Source organism: Megalobrama amblycephala, linkage group LG19, assembly GCF_018812025.1.
Source record: "Megalobrama amblycephala isolate DHTTF-2021 linkage group LG19, ASM1881202v1, whole genome shotgun sequence".
NCBI classification, from domain to species: Eukaryota; Metazoa; Chordata; class Actinopteri; order Cypriniformes; family Xenocyprididae; genus Megalobrama; species Megalobrama amblycephala.
In genome coordinates, this window is record NC_063062.1 from 3293325 (window position 1) to 3312225 (window position 18901).

The following is an 18901-nucleotide window of genomic DNA, read 5'->3' on the forward strand; positions in this document are numbered from 1 at the left end:
TCTTGAACAAGAAAAAAATGTAGGGTTGGATTTGATTTTGTCCCACAGGAATTGATTAGATGTTTGTGGTTAGCTATTGCTGTGATCTCATGTGAGTGACAAAAAAAAAAAATGATGTGCACAGATAAATCATTTATAATAAATATTACATAAAAAAAATATGAATTGTCAATTTTGATTTCATGGTGACTTTAACGTTCAGCATAACCGATGTATTCATAACATAATGGGAACATTAGCAACACATATTTGTGTTAGCTGGGTTCTCGCCAAAAGGGTAAACGGTTTTGTAAACAGCACTCCTGGAGGACGACGTGACACCGTAGGCTGTGTAAAACTATCCGTTAAGGAAGAAAAGTGAAACAGGAGTGCTGCAAAGTGCAAACTGATATCAACTTGCACTTTAAGCCATTAAGCATTAAGATCTTCTTCTTGAAAACTGGAATGTGGTCTCCTTCTGCTCCCACGTTGAAAAATATCTCTCTAGCTGTGAGAACAGGGGCAGGAAGGAGATGAGCAGAGAGAGGTAGACTGGTTATGTAACCTTGTTGCCCTCAGGATGAGTACAGACCCATACATTCACTCTGTGTCATGAACCCCATGAGGACAACAATGAACCGCACAAGCTGCAGGGTATGAATCCACATGAACCACTGCTGAATCTTTGCCTACAAAAACACTTGCACATAGATAGGCACCAAATACGAGAAGCTGTACATGTATAAAAACAGCTTGGATAACTTGGAAATATTTATTCTAAATGGTATGAAAATACCCATGTTATGTTGTGTTGTCAGTGCACTAGAAGGTTGATTTGTATAAAAAAAAAAAAAAAAAATCATGGGATGGAAACGTGTTTTTCTATCACTTTAATAAATTTCAACTTCCTTTTTAAAGTTACTATGAGATTCAATTAGACCAGATGAATTAAAATGACTTGTACAGCCAATTTGATTATACTTAAAAAAAAAAAAAAAAAAAAAAAAAAAAAATGAAGGCAGCAACTGAACTTTTAAGTTGATGTTGAATTTATTTACATGCATCTTCTCTGCATTCTATACACAGGGCTGAAGCCATGCAAGATAATGAAGCATGCATATTCATAACTGCACAGTGACCCAAAGTAATCAGCCGTTGCACATGACAAAACAGAAAGACAGCTGATTGGGAAACAGGAAGCAGCTATTGCGAGACAATTTAGATGAATAAGCAAAGAGTATTTACAGTCTGTGGGTCATTAGCACAATATAAATTGTGACAGGGTGTTTACAGGTCATATTATTTTGGTTAATCGGTTGCTTTGGACAGCTGTCAATTACAGACCATAAACATTAAAATCCTGTCATCATTTACTCACATGTTGTTCAAAACTTTTTTTCATCCATGGAGCACAAAATGAAAATTTTAGTTTTAATAATTACATTTTTGTCTTTTTTAATATTTCAATTTAGCTTTAATTTACATTTATTTTAGTTTTTGTTTAATTTTAGTACTTAAACTTGTTTATTTCAGCCAAGGCAACATTTTCTGAATGGTGCAAGTTTGCATTTTTCATCTAATATTCATATTTTGTTTTATTTCTGATTTATTTCAATTAATACAAATGATTTTTAATAGTTTTAGGATTAGCTTACCTCAGAATTAAAATTTCCTGATAATTATTCACCCCCATTTCATCTAAGATGTTCATGTCTTTTTTTTTTTTTAGAAATTAAGGTTTTTGAGGAAAATATTATAGATTTTTCTCCATATAGTGGACTTCACTGGGGTTCAATGGGTTGAAGGTCCAAATGTCAGTTTCAGTGCAGCTTCAAAGAACTCTACACGATCCCGGATGAGGAATAAGGGATTTGTCTAAAAAAATAAAAAAATAAAAATTATATACTTTTTAACCACAAATGCTCATCTTGCACTGCTCTGTGATGCGCCACGCATTATATAATCACGTTGGAAAGGTCACGCTTGATGTAGGCGGAAGTTCTGATCCAGTGTTTACAAAGTTAACGTGCAAAGACTAAGTAAAACGCCCTTTACAAAAAAAAAAAGGTAAAACAACGATGTCGGAGGATTTTGAATTTGGAGGAGAAAATGAGATGGAGTTTTTCGGCTACAGCGGTAGTTCCGCCTACGTCTGAAAGATGAGCATTTGTGGTTAAAAAGTATATAACTTTTTTTTTTTTTTTTTTTAGAAAATGGCCGATCATTTGGCTAGATAAGACCCTTATTCCTCGTCTGGGATCTTGTAGAGCTCTTTGAAGCTACATTTAAACTTAAACAGTGAAGTCCACTATATGGAGAAAAATCCTGGAATGTTTCCTCAAAAACCTTCATTTCTTTTCGAATGAAGACAGACATAGACATCTTGGATGACATGGAGGTGAGTAAATTATCAGGAAATTTGAATTCTAAAGTGAACTAATCCTTTAAGAATAACAACACCGGGGGTCATGTGATCGAATTATGTCTGAATGCTAACAGTCAAATGCTATTATATGACTTCAAAAATCTCATGCTAAGAGTCATATGGACCATTTTTATGATACTTTTTTGTGTGCTAATGTATCTTTTTAGAAGCTCCAGTCCTCATTCACTGACCAACTACAGAACATTCTCTAAAAATTCTCATTTTGTGTTCCATAGTAAATAATTAAATGATGACAGAATGTTCATTTTTTTGGATTAAATTGTTCAGTAAACATCATTGCTACATAGCACAAGGTTAACAGTTGCAAAATGAAGTGAAGAATACTTAAGTATGTTGCTCGTTGTTAAAATGAGATCTTACCTTGAAGGCATATTTGCGGCTAATGTGATCTTCAGGTCCTACAGGAGCGATAGTGTAGCTGGGCAGAGGAATGCTACCCAGAACCGACTCTTCACGACTGTCTGTGGGGGAGAAAACAATCCAACTGAGCAACAAGTCAGGTTGTGACTGTGTCTTTCTCTCTCTCTCTTCCTTCCTGGCATGTGATACTCTCTGACCTGTCTTTCTCACACCACTCTGATAACATCATCACATTTCACACATTTAAGTTTAGCCTCGCTCTGCCTCCTTGTTTCGCCCTGACCACTTCTTTCCAGTGGAGCGCGGGAGTGAGAGTGTGTTTATGTGTGGGTGTGTCTGAAGCAGAGATTGAGTGCTGGGTTGACAAGCGATAACAGTGGCTTGATAAGGACATAATAGGTTAAAAATACTTCAAGGTTGGTTGAAGGAGAGATTCCAAACCGAGGCAGGTCGCGCTTTTATTTGAACAAGCAGGGAACTGAGGGGGTCTGTGGCTGGGAAGAGCAGACCGACTGGAAAAACAGGATGGATTACATCCCATTACAACAACATGGGGGGAAATAATTAAAATGGTGAAATATTTGATACATGAAATAAAGTTGACAGCGAAAGAGATAACTCACCCTAAAATGTTTATTTACTCACTTATCATCTGTTTGCAGTTATTCTTTCGTTAATAAGCATATCCCTATGATTAATTTCAATATGTATCAGAATATCAGTTATTAACAACTTAAGTTTCGTCTGTTTTTCACATAAAGCAAGCTTCATAAGTTGTATGGTAAGGGTTGTGTAACAAACTACTGTGTTGCATAAACAACAGCATAAGGATTTGGAATAACATAAGGGTGTGCAAATAATGACACATTTTTGGTGAATTATGCCTTTAATGTAGCTCTCCCTTACAACAAGGAAGTTTATTCAACTGTGCTACACTAAATACGGGGAGGACAGGATTGGGAAAGGTCCGCAAGCCGGGAGTCGAATTCGGGTTGCTCGAAGCGCAACGGCACTGTATGTCACAGCGCTGCCCACGAGGCTATCGGGACAGACACTGTTACACTTAAAGTCCCACTGAAATCAAAATGTATTTTTTTTTAGCTTTTAGTATGAATATGTTAGCCTTAAAGGGATAGTTCACCCAAAAATGAAAATTTGATGTTTATCTGCTTACCCCCAGAGCATCCAAGATGTAGGTGACTTTGTTTCTTCAGTAGAACACAAATGATGATTTGATGCTCTCATATACTTCAATGAGAGCGAGACATCACTGCCGCTGTCAGAGCGCGATCAGACCAAACGAATCGAGTGATGAATGCCGTTGGACATAATGGTGTATTAGAGTTAAAAAATGATATAAATACTGTTCGGTTTCTCGCACAAACCGATCGTTTCGTGTCTTAGGATATCAATGTGTCGTCACAATCCGCAGGGTTTAATTTGGACTTGTCTATGCAAGTTTTATTTACTCTTATAGTAGAAGTTCCCATCCACTAGCATTATTCGACTGACAGACGGCAACGGTTGGAGTTAAAAATCATCATTTGTGTTCTACTGAAGAAACAAAGACACCTACATCTTGGATGCGCTGGGGGTAAGCAGATAAACATCAATTTTTCATTTTTGGGTGAACTATCCCTTTAAGGTTATGAATAAGCTGGTGTGTTCCAAAACAACGACAAAATTCGCATTTAGGAGATATCAGCATTCAAAACTTTCAGTCTCACTTCCGCTAAAATGGATCACAGATTTTTATGACATCACCGCAGACTTCAGCTTCTCATCAGATCTTCTGTCCAATCAAATGCTCTCTAGAATCTAAAAGGTCCCGCCCCCTACATTATAAATAGACGCTGAAGCTGCCGCTGAAATCACTTGTTCCACACATTTACCATTTTCTACATGGTGAATGGCACATAGTGCACTATATAGGGGATAGGAAACGATTCAGACAGTGTAAATATGCTTTCCATTGAGGTGAATAAAGTCTGGCTTCAAATTAGTGTCACGTGAACCGCACCAGCGCACACACAGTCTGATCCGGTCCAGAGACATGAAAGCACAAAGCGGATCATATCCGGACCACAAACCGTATCGGATTTGAATCCCGTTTTAATATGGAGGAGAATAGAAGGAGGTTTTACCGAGCTCAACAGCCGAGCTGTGATAAAAATGAAATGCTATTGGCTTTTTTTTTTTTTTTTTTTTTTTTAAAGTGGAGGAGCTGTTGGATATGTCCCACCCTGTCTTCCTGTTTCAGTTGAAATTATGTCAACATACTGAGTAATGCTGTGTGTTCCAAGGCACTTCAGTGGGCCTTTAAAGTACACTTAAAAATATACTTTTATGCCAATTTAGTCCCAAGTACTGACATTGTACCCTTATACTACTAGTACATTGATTTTAGTATACTTACTACATAAAATATACTTTTAATTCAACTTTACTTACGTTTATTTAATAAAAAAAGAATTTAAAGTATCTCTCTCTTCTTGTAATCACTGTTTGTTTACAACAACACAAACAAGGTTTGAGTCAGCTGAAATAGCAAGTTGAATTCCCAGAGAGGGTTTGGTGTGATCCAAGAAACTGCATAAATATGTGAGAGATAATTAACCCAAAAACATCATATTAATTTCCCTGAGTAAACTACTTTCAGAGTTTGCTAAATGTGTCATGTTAAACTTTGGGGACAGTACAGAGCAAAAAATTTGTTGAAGTAGGATTGGGTGACCATAATGCTATTACTAACAAAATAATGATAATATAATCATTATCTGGGAGAAAAGTTAGCATGTCTGTGTAAATGTGATTCTGTTGGATGTTTGGTAGAGCAACTCACCTTTGTAGTAGAAGAGGCAATAATCAGCCAGAACAAACCATTTTCTTTTCCACAGCCGCATCCCTGAGCTGTCCTGAAAGTACAAAGCAACAAACACTGATGGGAAAACATACACCCTCAGGCAGCTGTAGACATCTGATGGAGAAAGACAGCACTTCAAACAGACTTCAAGCAGGCAATTTCGCAGCACTTTCCCCTGACAGCACCGTTTCACTTCCCGTTAAAGAGTTTATTCAAAGTCTATTATCAAAAACTATTCATGTAAACACCCTCCTGATGTTTTCATGCCATGAAAGACGTGTGTTCATGTGTGTTTGTGTCTGTATAACTGACTGGCTGGCTCTCAAAAAGAAAAACCAAATGAGCTGCCTATCTAGACAGCTTTTTGATGCATTTGCATGCTCAAAATATGTGTTTCAGCTGCCCAAAAGTGCCTATGATGCCCAAAGATGCTGTCTTGCAGGGCTGTGACCACTACTGATGTTTAGGGAGACGCATTTCCCCCAATATTCAGATTTGTGGTCAACCAAAATGGGGTTTTAAACTTTAAAAACTTGTTTTGGTCTTTTTGGTACCACCAGATTGAATGATTTGGTCAAAATGTGCAGCTCACTAGGTTTTGAAACACCATTACTGTATGTCCATGTGTAACTTCTGTCTTCCTGTCACATTACTCATGGTTAAAGGCTATAATTTTAAACTAGGCGTCCGTGAATGTCCCTATAAAGAAACTCAAGATAAGATATGAAACAGAATTTTATAAAACATCCCAAATTATGAACTAACTTCTAACTGATTTCTAATTATAATTTTTTAACTGATGAGCTGCTTAGCATTATATAATATAGTAATTATTACAACTTGTAATAATTACTTCAACAAGGTCATTGTTTCTGCCTAAAATTAATACATTGTGTTGTTAGCTAACTGTGTGATTTGTTTATGTACATTTCTGAAATGCATTACTAGGACACAGTCACCTCTGATAACATTTCACTCTAAATTTTAGTGTTGACATGCATTTTCTGTAAAGCTGCTTTGAAGCGATATGTATTGTGAAAAGCAATAGTGAAATTGTGAAATACCAAAAGTATTTGATCATAAATACAGTAAAAACAGTAATACTGATAAGTATTATTACAATTTAAAATGTGTTTTCTGTTTTAATATATTTTAAAATGCCATTTATTCCTGTGATGGCATAGCTGAATTTTCATTACATTAGACTTCAGTGTCACATGATCCTTCAGAAAAATCTATGCTGATCTGGTGCTCAAAAAAAAAAAACAACAACAACATATCAATATTAAAATCATTTGTACTGCTTAAAGGTGCCCCAGAACGTTCTTTCACAAGATGTAATATAAGTCTAAGGCGTCCCCTGAATGTGTCTGTGAAGTTTCAGCTCAAAATACCACATAGATTTTTTTTTATTAATTTTTTTAACTGCGTATTTTGGGGCATCATTAACTATGCACCGATTCAGCGCGCGGCCCCTTTAAATCTCACACTCCCTGCCCCCCGAGCTCTCGACTCTATATACAGTGCATTTACAAAGTTCACACAGCTAATATAACCCTCAAATGGATCTTTACAAAATGTTCGTTATGCGTGCTGCATGCATGCTTCGGATCATGTGAGTATAGTATTTATTTGGATGTTTACATTTGATTCTGAATGAGTTTGAGGCTATGCTCCGTGGCTAACGGGCTAAAGCTAACATTACACACTGTTGGAGAGATTTATAAAGAATGAAGTTGTGTTTATGAATTATACAGACTGCAAGTGTTTAAAAATGAAAATAACAATGGCTCTTGTCTCCGTGAATACAGTAAGAAACGATGGTAACTTTAACCACATTTAACAGTACATTAGCAACATGCTAACGAAACATTTAGAAAGACAATTTACAAATATCACTAAAAATATCATGATATCATGGATCATGTCAGTTATTATCGCTCCATCTCCCATTTTTCGCTGTTGTCCTTGCTTGCTTACCTAGTCTGTTGATTCAGCTGTGCACAGATCCAGACGTTAATACTGGCTGCCCTTGTGTAATGCCTTGAACATGAGCTGGCATATGCAAATTTGGGGGCGTACATATTATACTCCAGACTGTTACGTAACAGTCGGTGTTATGTTGAGATTCGCCTGTTCTTCAGAGGTCTTTTAAACAAATGAGATTTATATAAGAAGGAGGAAGCAATGGAGTTTGAAACTCACTGTATGTAATTTCCATGTACTGAACTCTTGTTATTCAACTATGCCAAGATAAATTCAATTTTTGATTATAGGGCACCTTTAATGGTTTTGTGGAAACTGTGATACAGCTTTTATTAGAAATAATAGAAACATATATGTTTATAACAACATAAAACTCCTAATGCATCCTTGCTGAGTAAAAGTATTAATTTCTTTAAAAAACAAAACAAAAAAACAGTGACAGTCTATGACTTACATCTCTTGAACAGTGGTGGAAGTCATATTATAAAGTGTTAATGACAATCTGGCTTTTTATACCATTTCCTGGTTCTGGGGCCTCTGGGTCTATAAAGTCTAAAAACCTCTCATGTAAAGTATAATTTGAAAGCAAAAGTTTAGTTAATCAGTAAACAAGCTCATTGATCAAACTCTCTTACCTGTTTGTGGAGCCATCCACGTACCACTACAGGAACGCTGGGATTCCTCTTTATGGCATGATCTCGTTTGCCAAAGCTATGGACCCTTCCACTGGACTTGGATCCCTATAAATCACACACACACACACACACACACCCACACATAAACTGAAGATGAGCAGGGGGACTGAAAGCTCATTCATCACCCATTAGTCTAGACCATCTGCCAGGGGTGCACAGCTGATCTTACACACCATCCGCTGGCATTCTGTGGGCACAGCAACGTAAGCCTACATGCTGCCCACCAACCACACATGCCAATCCATTAATACGCCTAATACATCACTATTGCACGCCATCACTGCCAACGACAAGAGCTACAAGCACTCATTCATCTAGAATAGTCCAAACTCAGACAGGAGATGACACGGGCAGCGTTCCTGCTGCTACGTTTCTCTGCATCTCTTTAATCAAACTATATGGCAGTCAGCCATCACAACACTTCAGTTATTTTTGCACATGCATTCTGAGAGGTCAAATAACATAATGATTAGCAAAGCCTCCATTATGATGCAATAAGTTAGCATCAAACACCAGCTGATTTTATGTAGCAAAGGTCTAATTCTTTAGATCAGTGGTTCCTAAACTTTTTGACTCGAAGGCTTCCCATTGTCCAACACTATATATGAAAGTCCCCTATATAATATTTATAAATTATATTTTATATATATATATATATATATATATATATATATATATATATATAAAATTATATTAAGTGAGAAATTTGGAACAGTAATAAATACTGCTGAAATTTTACTTATTGAGTGGATTATACCGTTAAATATCTAAAAAAAAAAAAAAAAAAAAAAAAGCATGTTATTCAGCTCATGTGCATCACATTCCAAACAATGCATCCTTACACAGATATGCACCAAATCACTCACAATACGAATCCCAATCCGTTTCATCGATGTTCTGTGTCTGCTCAGAGATAGCAGTCAGGGGCTCTGATCACTGTTTGTGTCGCCAGCACTAGGGAATTGCCGCCTCAGCCCAGAAGAATAAACACTCTAATTACCAGAACAGATGCTAACCAAGCATGGAGAATGTTCTGCATCAGGAGTCTTGTCAAGTTACCTTGCTCGTCTCGTTCTATATACAGAAGTACTGTCATCTACTTCTATCTCTACAAAATACCAGGTCTTTTTTCCTACCCTTTGATTAGTTTTGTTGTCGATCCAAAAGGATCAGGTTGTTACTGACCTTTGAGCCTGAAGTGGTGTCCACAGTGGAAGAGGTGACGTTAGTGGAGGCCTCACTAATTGTACTAGAGGGTCGTGTGGTCGTCTGTGGCTGCTTCAGCATGTGTCCGCCAGTCCTGTAGAGGAGAGCACAGTGATGGTTTTCAACAGGTACAGCAGTTTCTTTGAGGAATTAAAGGATTAGTTCAATTTAGAATGAAAATTTCCTGATAATTTGCTCATCCCCATGCCATCCAAGATGTTTATGTCTTTCTTTCTTCAGTTGAAAAGAAATGATGAGGAAAACATTCCAGGATTTTTCTCCATATAGTGGGTTTCAACAGTTACCGAGTTGAAGGTCCATACTGCAGTTTCAATGCCGCTTTAAATAGCTCTACACGATCCCAGACGAGGAATAAGGGTCTGATCTAGCAAAACAAATTATATACTTTTTAACCACAAATACTCATCTTGCACTGCTCTGCGATGCATCACGCATTACGTTATCATGTTGGAAAGGTCACACGTGACGTAGGTGGAAGTACTGCGGTAAGGCGAAAAACTCCATCTCATTTTCTCCTCCAACTTCAAAATCGTCCGACATCATTGATTTACCCTTTTTTTGTAAAGGCCGTTTGACTTAGTCTTTGCTCGTTTGCTTTGTAAACATTAGCTTGATACTTCCGCCTACATCATGTGTGACCTTTCCAACGTGATTACGTAATGGGTGGCGTATCGCAGAGAAATGCAAGATGAGCATTTGTGGTTAAAAAGTATAGAATTTTTTTTTTTTTTTTTTTTTAGAAAATGACAGATCTTTTTGCTAGATCAGACCCTTATTCTTCGTCTGGGATCATGTAGAGCTCTTTGAAGCTGCACTGAAACTGACATTTGGACCTTCAACCTGTTGGTAACTGTGGAAATCCAATATATGGAGAAAAATCCTGAAAAGTTTTCCTCAAAAACCTTAATTTCTTTTCGACTGAAGAAAGAAAGACATAAATATGTTGGATGACATGGGGGGTGGGTAAATTATCAGGAAATTCGAATTCTGAAGTGAACTATGTGGTTTTGCTTTTGGTAACTTGCATGTCATCTGAAGGTTTTAGATCCGGTTTTATGAGTGACTCAAATACGTCGCTGTAAAAGCTACTGTTGGTTAATGAAGATTTGATGGATGAACTTGCTGCTCGATTGGGCTCTTGTCATATCAAAAGTGATTAGACTTTTCCATTTTATGGACGTCGCCATCTTTGATATTATTTTGGTCACTGTCACCATGATTACTGGTAAGAGAATATGGGCTTGACTCCCGTTGCATATTCGTACAAGACAGTATTCGAGACGCTGTTTGAACAGGACATTTCGAGACTCACACCTGTAAGTACATGTGGTTGTTGACAGCGTGAACGTAGCCAGAATGATACATGGCACTGTGTCCTTTTACACGAGAGCAGCTTATGACCTGGTGTTTTCAGTATCTCAGAGCCTCTTAGTTTGCAGTAAATGAGGTTTGCACTTGAAAGCATATCTGCATCTTCTCTGAGTTTGGACTGCAGTAACGTGCATTTGAGAACATAACATGCTCCAACCATTTTCCCAAACTTGTTGGTATCCAGACAGGTGACGGTAGCCATTGACTTCCATAGAAGGAAAAAAAAAATACTATTAAAAAAATACTACAAAATGTGTTTATTTATTATGTCATGCAATGGAAGACAAGGGTAACCAAAAGTGTTAACAACCAACAACTCTTCTTTGCAGTTCCACAGAAAATGATGACAAAATTTTCATTTTTGTGTATTATCCCTTTAAGTCTCCCATACAGAGCATTATAAGTGTCTAGCTGCCTATGTAGAACACTCCAAAATGGTCACTTATGAGGTTCCATGGCTGTTAGAAGTCAGCTGACTATGCAGGTAGTAGGAAGTGAAGTAGCTCAGCATTCTAATGCAGCATCTGCTCTGTTCATTTCTAATTCACACTAGAGATGCATAGTACCTGTTTTTAATATCACAGGCTTACTTCAAAAAGCTTTTAGTAGATTACAGTTGCTGTGATGTGTCAAGTATAATTCCCCATGATTAGACAGAGAATGAACTTTCCCTTCGGCACTCATTGGCTTGGATGTCAAATTAAATTCCTCAGGCAGTCGACAGGCAGGTTCTATTGCTGGGTCATGAACTTATGCAAACTGACAAACACCTTTTTGAACATATTTCTGATAAATACTGCTTTAATATTCTACATATCAAAATGATAAATGTCTTGACTGTCAGTTTAATGCATCCTTGCTAAATAAAAGTATTATTTTGTTCCAAAAAGACCCAAAACTTTTGAACGGTATTAAATGTATATCTCAGCTATCAAAACTCAGAAACACAGGCTCCTGGCAAACTAGGACAGAACCACTGCTTTTGGCTCCTCTTCAGTCAGAGAGGAACCAAAAGTGTCCTCTATTAGTCTCAATATTAAAATAATCAGAGCGGACTCAATTTACTGCTTTTATATCTAAGTTAGAGAGTTAAATCTGTTCTATCGGTCTTTTATGGCAAAAATAATGCCTGATTGAACATTATAGATAAAATGTCTCATCTCCCGATTCCAGCTGGCATAATTTCAAACTTTTAGTAAACACAATCTACTGCCTACACAACAAAAAAACTGAAAGCTGTGCTTTGCATAACTGTCATTACACTCTGACCTTGAGCAGTCTGAAGTATGCCAAAACATAAAACAATATATTGTCATTCTGTCATCCTAAATCTATTCTCATACAATATGCTCTAAGAACCATGACACCCAAACATTAACATAAATCTGCATGACATATGTTTGCTCTTTTTCATCAGTTTTAATCAGATTGTCGTTATATAAGAGGTAGAGTCAACAGGGAGAGTCGAGGAAACCTCACAGCACAACTCTCACACTTACAGTCCTAGAACAGATGGCCAGACATTCAAAGAGCCAACATACAAAAGAAACAGAAACAGATTGTCCTTATAGCTATGCACATTTCAGGACTCCATGGGCTTTGGGCACTCAAACCTCTCTAGCACCTTTTATTCAGTGGCTCTTAGTAAAGGTATGGAAAGAATCGGCATGGTAGAGCAGCATAGTGCAGAACTGACATCAAAGGATCAGTATTTCTAAAAGCATTGCCAAGCTAGCCTAAAATATAAATGCTATACAAATTGATACGATCTGACTGTGCCTGAGTCTGGCAGTGTTGTTATAGTTAACTAAAACTAAAACAAAAGCTATTAAAATAAAATATTCTGGTGCTTAAGATATGTCAAGGGGCATCTGTGGCCACACAGGGCCTGTGGAATCGACATCAAACAAGCCCACTTCATGTCTATAAGGCTGGGGTCACCAGAGACTGAAGAGTCAGTCATTAAACACTGTTGAGCCAAAACATTATGACCAGTCACAGGTGAAGTGAACATAATTTTTTTGGACATACTAGATATTATACGGTGCCGTAATGAATATCGCAATGCTGCTGTTTTGCCTACGCTGCCATTGCGTTCTTTGCACCGTCTGGATGAAGATACGGAGCAGAGACTGTGCAGTGAGTTGTGTTGACAGAGTTTAACGATTGGGAGAAGAGAAAACTTCAGAATAATGTCACGGAGTTCATTCATGAAGTTGTGTGAACCACACACTGCATCCATGTACAGTGGGTACGGAAAGTATTCAGACCCCCTTAAATTTTTCACTCTTTGTTATATTGCAGGCATTTGCTAAAATCATTTAAGTTCATTTTTTTTCTCATTAATGTACACACAGCACCCCATCTTGACAGAAAAACACAGAATTGTTGACATTTTTGCAGATTTATTGAAAAAGAAAAACTGAAATATCACATGGTCCTAAGTATTCAGACCCTTTGCTGTGACACTCATATATTTAACTCAGGTGCTGTCCATTTCTTCTGATCATCCTTGAGATGGTTCTACACCTTCATTTGAGTCCAGCTGTGTTTGATTATACTGATTGGACTTGATTAGGAAAGCCACACACCTGTCTATATAAGACCTTACAGCTCACAGTGCATGTCAGAGCAAATGAGAATCATGAGGTCAAAGGAACTGCCTGAAGAGCTCAGAGACAGAATTGTGGCAAGGCACAGATCTGGCCAAGGTTACAAAAACATTTCTGCTGCACTTAAGGTTCCTAAGAGCACAGTGGCCTCCATAATCCTTAAATGGAAGACGTTTGGGACGACCAAAACCCTTCCTAGAGCTGGCCGTCCGGCCAAACTGAGCTATCGGGGGAGAAGAGCCTTGGTGAGAGAGGTAAAGAAGAACCCAAAGATCACTGTGGCTGAGCTCCAGAGATGCAGTCGGGAGATGGGAGAAAGTTGTAGAAAGTCAACCATCACTGCAGCCCTCCACCAGTCGGGGCTTTATGGCAGAGTGGCCCGAGGGAAGCCTCTCCTCAGTGCAAGACACATGAAAGCCTGCATGGAGTTTGCCAAGATGGTGAGAAATAAGATTCTCTGGTCTGATGAGACCAAGATAGAACATTTTGGCCTTAATTCTAAGCGGTATGTGTGGAGAAAACCAGGCACTGCTCATCACCTGTCCAATACAGTCCCAACAGTGAAGCATGGTGGTGGCAGCATCATGCTGTGGGGGTGTTTTTCAGCTGCAGGGGACAGGACGACTGGTTGCAATCGAGGGAAAGATGAATGCGGCCAAGTACAGGGATATCCTGGACGAAAACCTTCATGTGCACTTTGGTCAGAGCGGGAATAATGCGATTAAGGTGTTTACATGCCTGTTTATTGCGATTAAAATCGGCATACACCACCTAGTCTAATGTGATTATGGTTACTACGATTATGAGCTTAATCGCATTCGTTTGATCAAAGAATTGAGTTTACATGAGGTAAAGTTTAATCGCAATATTGCCAAAAATCGCATTATGAGGGTGCACTCATTGTTGCAGACCAGGTACACCTATTTATAATAATGGTGTCCCTGGTGGAAGCGGCCTCTTTCGGCAGGATAATGCACCTGCCACACTGCACACATTGTTCAGAAATGGATTGAGGATCATGATAAAGAGTTTAAGGTGTTGCTCTGGCCTCCAAATTCCCCAGATTTCAGTCCAATCGAGCATCTGTGGGATGTGCTGGGCCAGCAAGTTCAATCCACAGAGGCTCCACCTCGCAAACTACAGAACTTGAACGATCTACTGCTACCGTCTTTGTGCCAGATACCACAGGACACCTTCAGGGGCCTGGTAGAGTTCAAGCCTCGGCAGATTGGCGCTGTTTTGGCAGCATACAGAGGACCAACAGCATATTAGGCAGGTGTCACGATTTGGCTCATCAGTGTAAGTCCATGGAACGTAATTGTTTGTTTTCCACCAGATGAAAATTGTATGATCGCTTAGAAAAGTAATAGCATACTAAATGTCTGTGGCAAAAATGAGTTCTACACCAAAGTCTCAAAAAAATAATAGTTTGATGAGTGAAATGATACTTATAAATAGTGTTTGAATTTAAAAGCGTTTTGAAAGCGGAAGCGTTTGAAAGCAGGCGTCTATCAGCGGACCGTGTTGATCACTGTAGCCAATCACAGACATATATGTTGAGTGTGTGAACACAAAGGCCAATCAGAGGTGTTTACAAATCCGATCAACAGCGCTCAAAGCATCACATTTTTAAAATGTCAGTACCGACTTGATATCGCGGTCGGTATATTTATAAATAAGTGTCAAAAGTGTCCAGCACAGTCTGTCATCATACTTTGCATAATGTATAGTAGTTCAGTTATTATATAAGCCCCACAGCACATACTAGTTCTTTCCAACATGTGCCCAGGCTGATACATTAACAGCCAACGACACATAACCTGTGGTTCTCAGAAAGCCTCGTGCACCCACACAGCTGTTAATGAGATGCATCCATTAGGATGTGGCAGGAGAATACGGCCTCCCGCTCACACTCAGATGCTAAGAGAGACCCAGTCTTTTGTGATATACGCGCTAATATGAGCTGCTTTTAGAGAGATCCAAGTTAGATAAGACCGGTGGGCAGATCTAATGCCAGGTCATTCTCAAACATGGAGCTGTTGGATTGTGTAATGTTATTATGGAGCTCCCTAACATAACCTGAAAGGTTTTGCTGTATCTCTTAAAAGCATAAAATGAAACAGCCCAGAATTTTGTTGTGAGTGAAAGCATTACGATACATTTTCCTGTACAAGTCATTTTTGATGAAGAGCATAACACCCCAAGTGATCTGCGTGCACTTTTGAGAAAACCGACAGCTGTAATATAAGTTACAGCTTGATGGCACCAAGAGGGGAACTATAAAGTGCGAGACTATTGACAAATGCCAGTGGAGACATGTGATACCTAAACCAGCTGTATCCTTCCAGTTATGCTTCTGCCAACATATAGATCATGAGTAAGGGAAAATATTGTAAAATATTACTACAATTTAAAATAACTGTTTTCTATTTTAATATATTTTAAAATGCAATTTATTCCTGTGATCAAAGCTGAATTTTCAGCATCATTACTCCAGTCTTCAGTGTCACATGATCCTTCAGAAATCATTCTAATATGCTGATTTGCTGCTCGGGAAACATTTCTTATTATCAATGTTGATAGCAAATGAGCTGCTTAATGTTTTTGTGGAAACCATGACAATTATTTTCCCAGGATTTATAAAAAAATATGACCAGCATTTATTTGAAATTTTAATTTCAATGTTTTGCAAAACTTTTTACTGACCACTTTTGATCAATTTTATGCATCTTTGCTAAATAAAAGTATTAATTTCTATCTAAAAAGAAATAATACTGACTGCAAAATCTTGATGGATAGTCTAAAATATCAAAGTAGCAAATAATCCTAGTTAACAACTGATACAAGTCTATAAACTAAAAAAAAAAGGAGCTTTTGGATTTATTAATAGTAGTTAATGCTACTATTTAAACCCCTGCCAGGTCAAATTTGACAAAAGTTCCCTGTCATTTATTATTTAAACCCTTTACAGACTTAATTACCCTTTACAGATTTAATCACTAAACACCGTTTTGAGAGAAAATGCTGCTGTAATTAGTTTGGTCCCATATGCAATTCACTCATGCTTAAAAGCAGAATATGTAAGATATTTTTCATTAAAATATCCAAAAACCTCTAGAACAATGCTATATATTTTATTGACTTGGGCTGTTGTTGGAAACATTTGGGATAATGTAAATATATGTGTCATTGCATCGCCTGTTACTGATGTGGAGGTGAAAATGACAACTCCCATGATTCCACACGCATTCACGGCATCATCAAGCTGCACCTTTGTTACCGTTTTGAATAAGCGACCTCTTATCGTCGAAACTTACATACTGTGCCTTACTGACATGGAGCACAAGATCGGATGGCCCGAGTTGATTACTGTCGGAAAAGTATATGAGGTCTCATTATATAATCTGTGTTATTAGAGACTAAATTCAAGATCTGGGCTGCTAGTTTGAGACAGGACATAAATATAACTGAATCAGAAATGACCTAGTAGTCAACCTTCACTATAAGCAATGTCAAAAAGCAATACTTACTGGTCCTGAAGTCTGAAATCAGTGTTCTCAGCAGAGATTTGGCCTGTCACTGGATGTATGAATGTAGTCGTCCTTTGGTTATGGCTGCAGATAAGACAAAAACAAAGCAGCATCGCATTAGCATGATTATTATGCTTCCCTGAAGCAAAAACACATATCACCAACTGAACGTCAGCATAATCACAGCCTTAGATTTTCCCAGACACGTCCATCAAAATGAATCACACACACCAGTGACAATCAGTGTTGTTTTGCCTCTTTAATCAGGTTGTTTTCACATTTGAGACAGTAGCCAGTGACTAACAACTGTATAAAACCAAAAACCATCTAAAACATGACATTCAGTAAGCAAGGTATCATTGGAAATGATTTATACTCAGTGTAATGTGATATGAGGTTTGGTCAAAAAAGTCAGCATGACATGTATGTCCAATGTGCCTATTTTAAGAAACTGCATCAACATCAAGTTACATGTGAGGGGGACATGTTTGCACAGCAGAAATATGCTGGCCATATGAACAGAGGCATTGTCTCTGCTATGTATTCAAGTGCTTCATGAAATTCTGTTTCTAAAACAACCCTTTCATATGTAATCAGAGGCATACTGCAGTATGAAATCAAATATCCATTGATTAACAAACTCATAGCTCACAACAAGCCTGTCTTTAAAGGGGACCTATTATGCAAAATTCATTTTTGCATGGTGTTTGGACATAAATGTGTGTTGGCAGTGTGTGTACACAACCACCCTATAATGATAAAAATCCACCCACTCCTTTTTTTAATCTCCATAAATCATAAGCAGTGTCTCAGAACAAGCCGTTTGCAGGTTCCTGGCAATGTGATGTCACATTAGCCACAGGCCCCGCCCACGAATGTTGACAGACACTGCCGTTTTAACATAGAACCGCCCTGAGCGAGTTCACAGCGAGTTGTACACAGTCCGCCATTGCTGCACAGACAAGAATGTCTCCCAAGTGTTTTAGGTGTTCTGTAGCTGCTTGGATTAATCCACAAAGCTCTTACTCCCGAAATCTGAGCCATTGAAGACGAGGTGGATTAATTTTGTTTTTGAAGAAAATGCTCCCTCAACTCTACCGAAATTTGTTTATGTCTGCGTGAATCATTTCACATCGGACTGCTTTGTGAACAAATATCAATACAAAGGGATAATACAAAACAGGTTTTGCTAAAAAGTTGTTATTCAAGGTTAGATCAGTTTGTGATCCAGCTTACAGCCTCCAGAGTGATACTGGATATGGCAGTAATGAAGGTGAGAGCACTTTATTACAGTTCATCGGAGTTGATTTATGGATATAAAGTTTACCAGTTTACTAAGCACCACCAGAAAAGGCATAAGGTCTATATGTTTACTGTTAGTTGTAACAAGTGTTTCTGTGTACTTCGCTGTGTATGTTGATGATAATGCAAGGGAGAGAGAGAGAGAGAGTTTATGGATAATATTTGAATGCACACTTGCATTGTGTTTTATTAAGCTCTTACAGTGATTTTCTAGAGTGAAAATGGATGCTTCATCTTTTGTGTGATGTACAATAAACATCATAAAACTCATCTGTAAAGTTTTGGCCATCATTCGGATGGGTCCGGTACAACAGGCTTGTACTAATGTAGTGGAAGAAGACAATATAAGTTATAACCGTAATTAAACTAAACTAAACTATACCTGTTCTATCTCCATGCAGCATATATTTGCAGTTTCTGACATTATAGTGCGTCCTGACTGACTCCTGACACCGGAGAATCAGCTCTTGAAGCTCCGCCCTCTTAGGAGCTAATTTGCGTTTAAAGGGCACACACTGAAATGGCGCGTT

General features: G+C 38.1%; 1 protein-coding gene across 13 annotated transcripts in view; it reads right to left on the reverse strand.

Moving 5' to 3' along the window:
- The window catches only part of plekha7a (pleckstrin homology domain containing, family A member 7a), a 108329-nt gene that overhangs the window by 41615 nt on the left and 47813 nt on the right, over window positions 1-18901 (reverse strand). For 12 of the 13 annotated variants that reach the window (XM_048167974.1, XM_048167966.1, XM_048167973.1 and 9 more), the window contains 5 exons: window positions 17070-17153; window positions 9515-9629; window positions 8270-8374; window positions 5628-5700; window positions 2786-2886 (listed from right to left, as the gene is read on the reverse strand). In XM_048167974.1, the coding sequence (XP_048023931.1) occupies window positions 2786-2886; window positions 5628-5700; window positions 8270-8374; window positions 9515-9629; window positions 17070-17153 (478 nt within the window). Of the gene's footprint in view, window positions 1-2785; window positions 2887-5627; window positions 5701-8269; window positions 8375-9195; window positions 9299-9514; window positions 9630-17069; window positions 17154-18901 lie in introns of those variants that run through there. The other variant, XM_048167977.1, reaches the window with a different exon arrangement.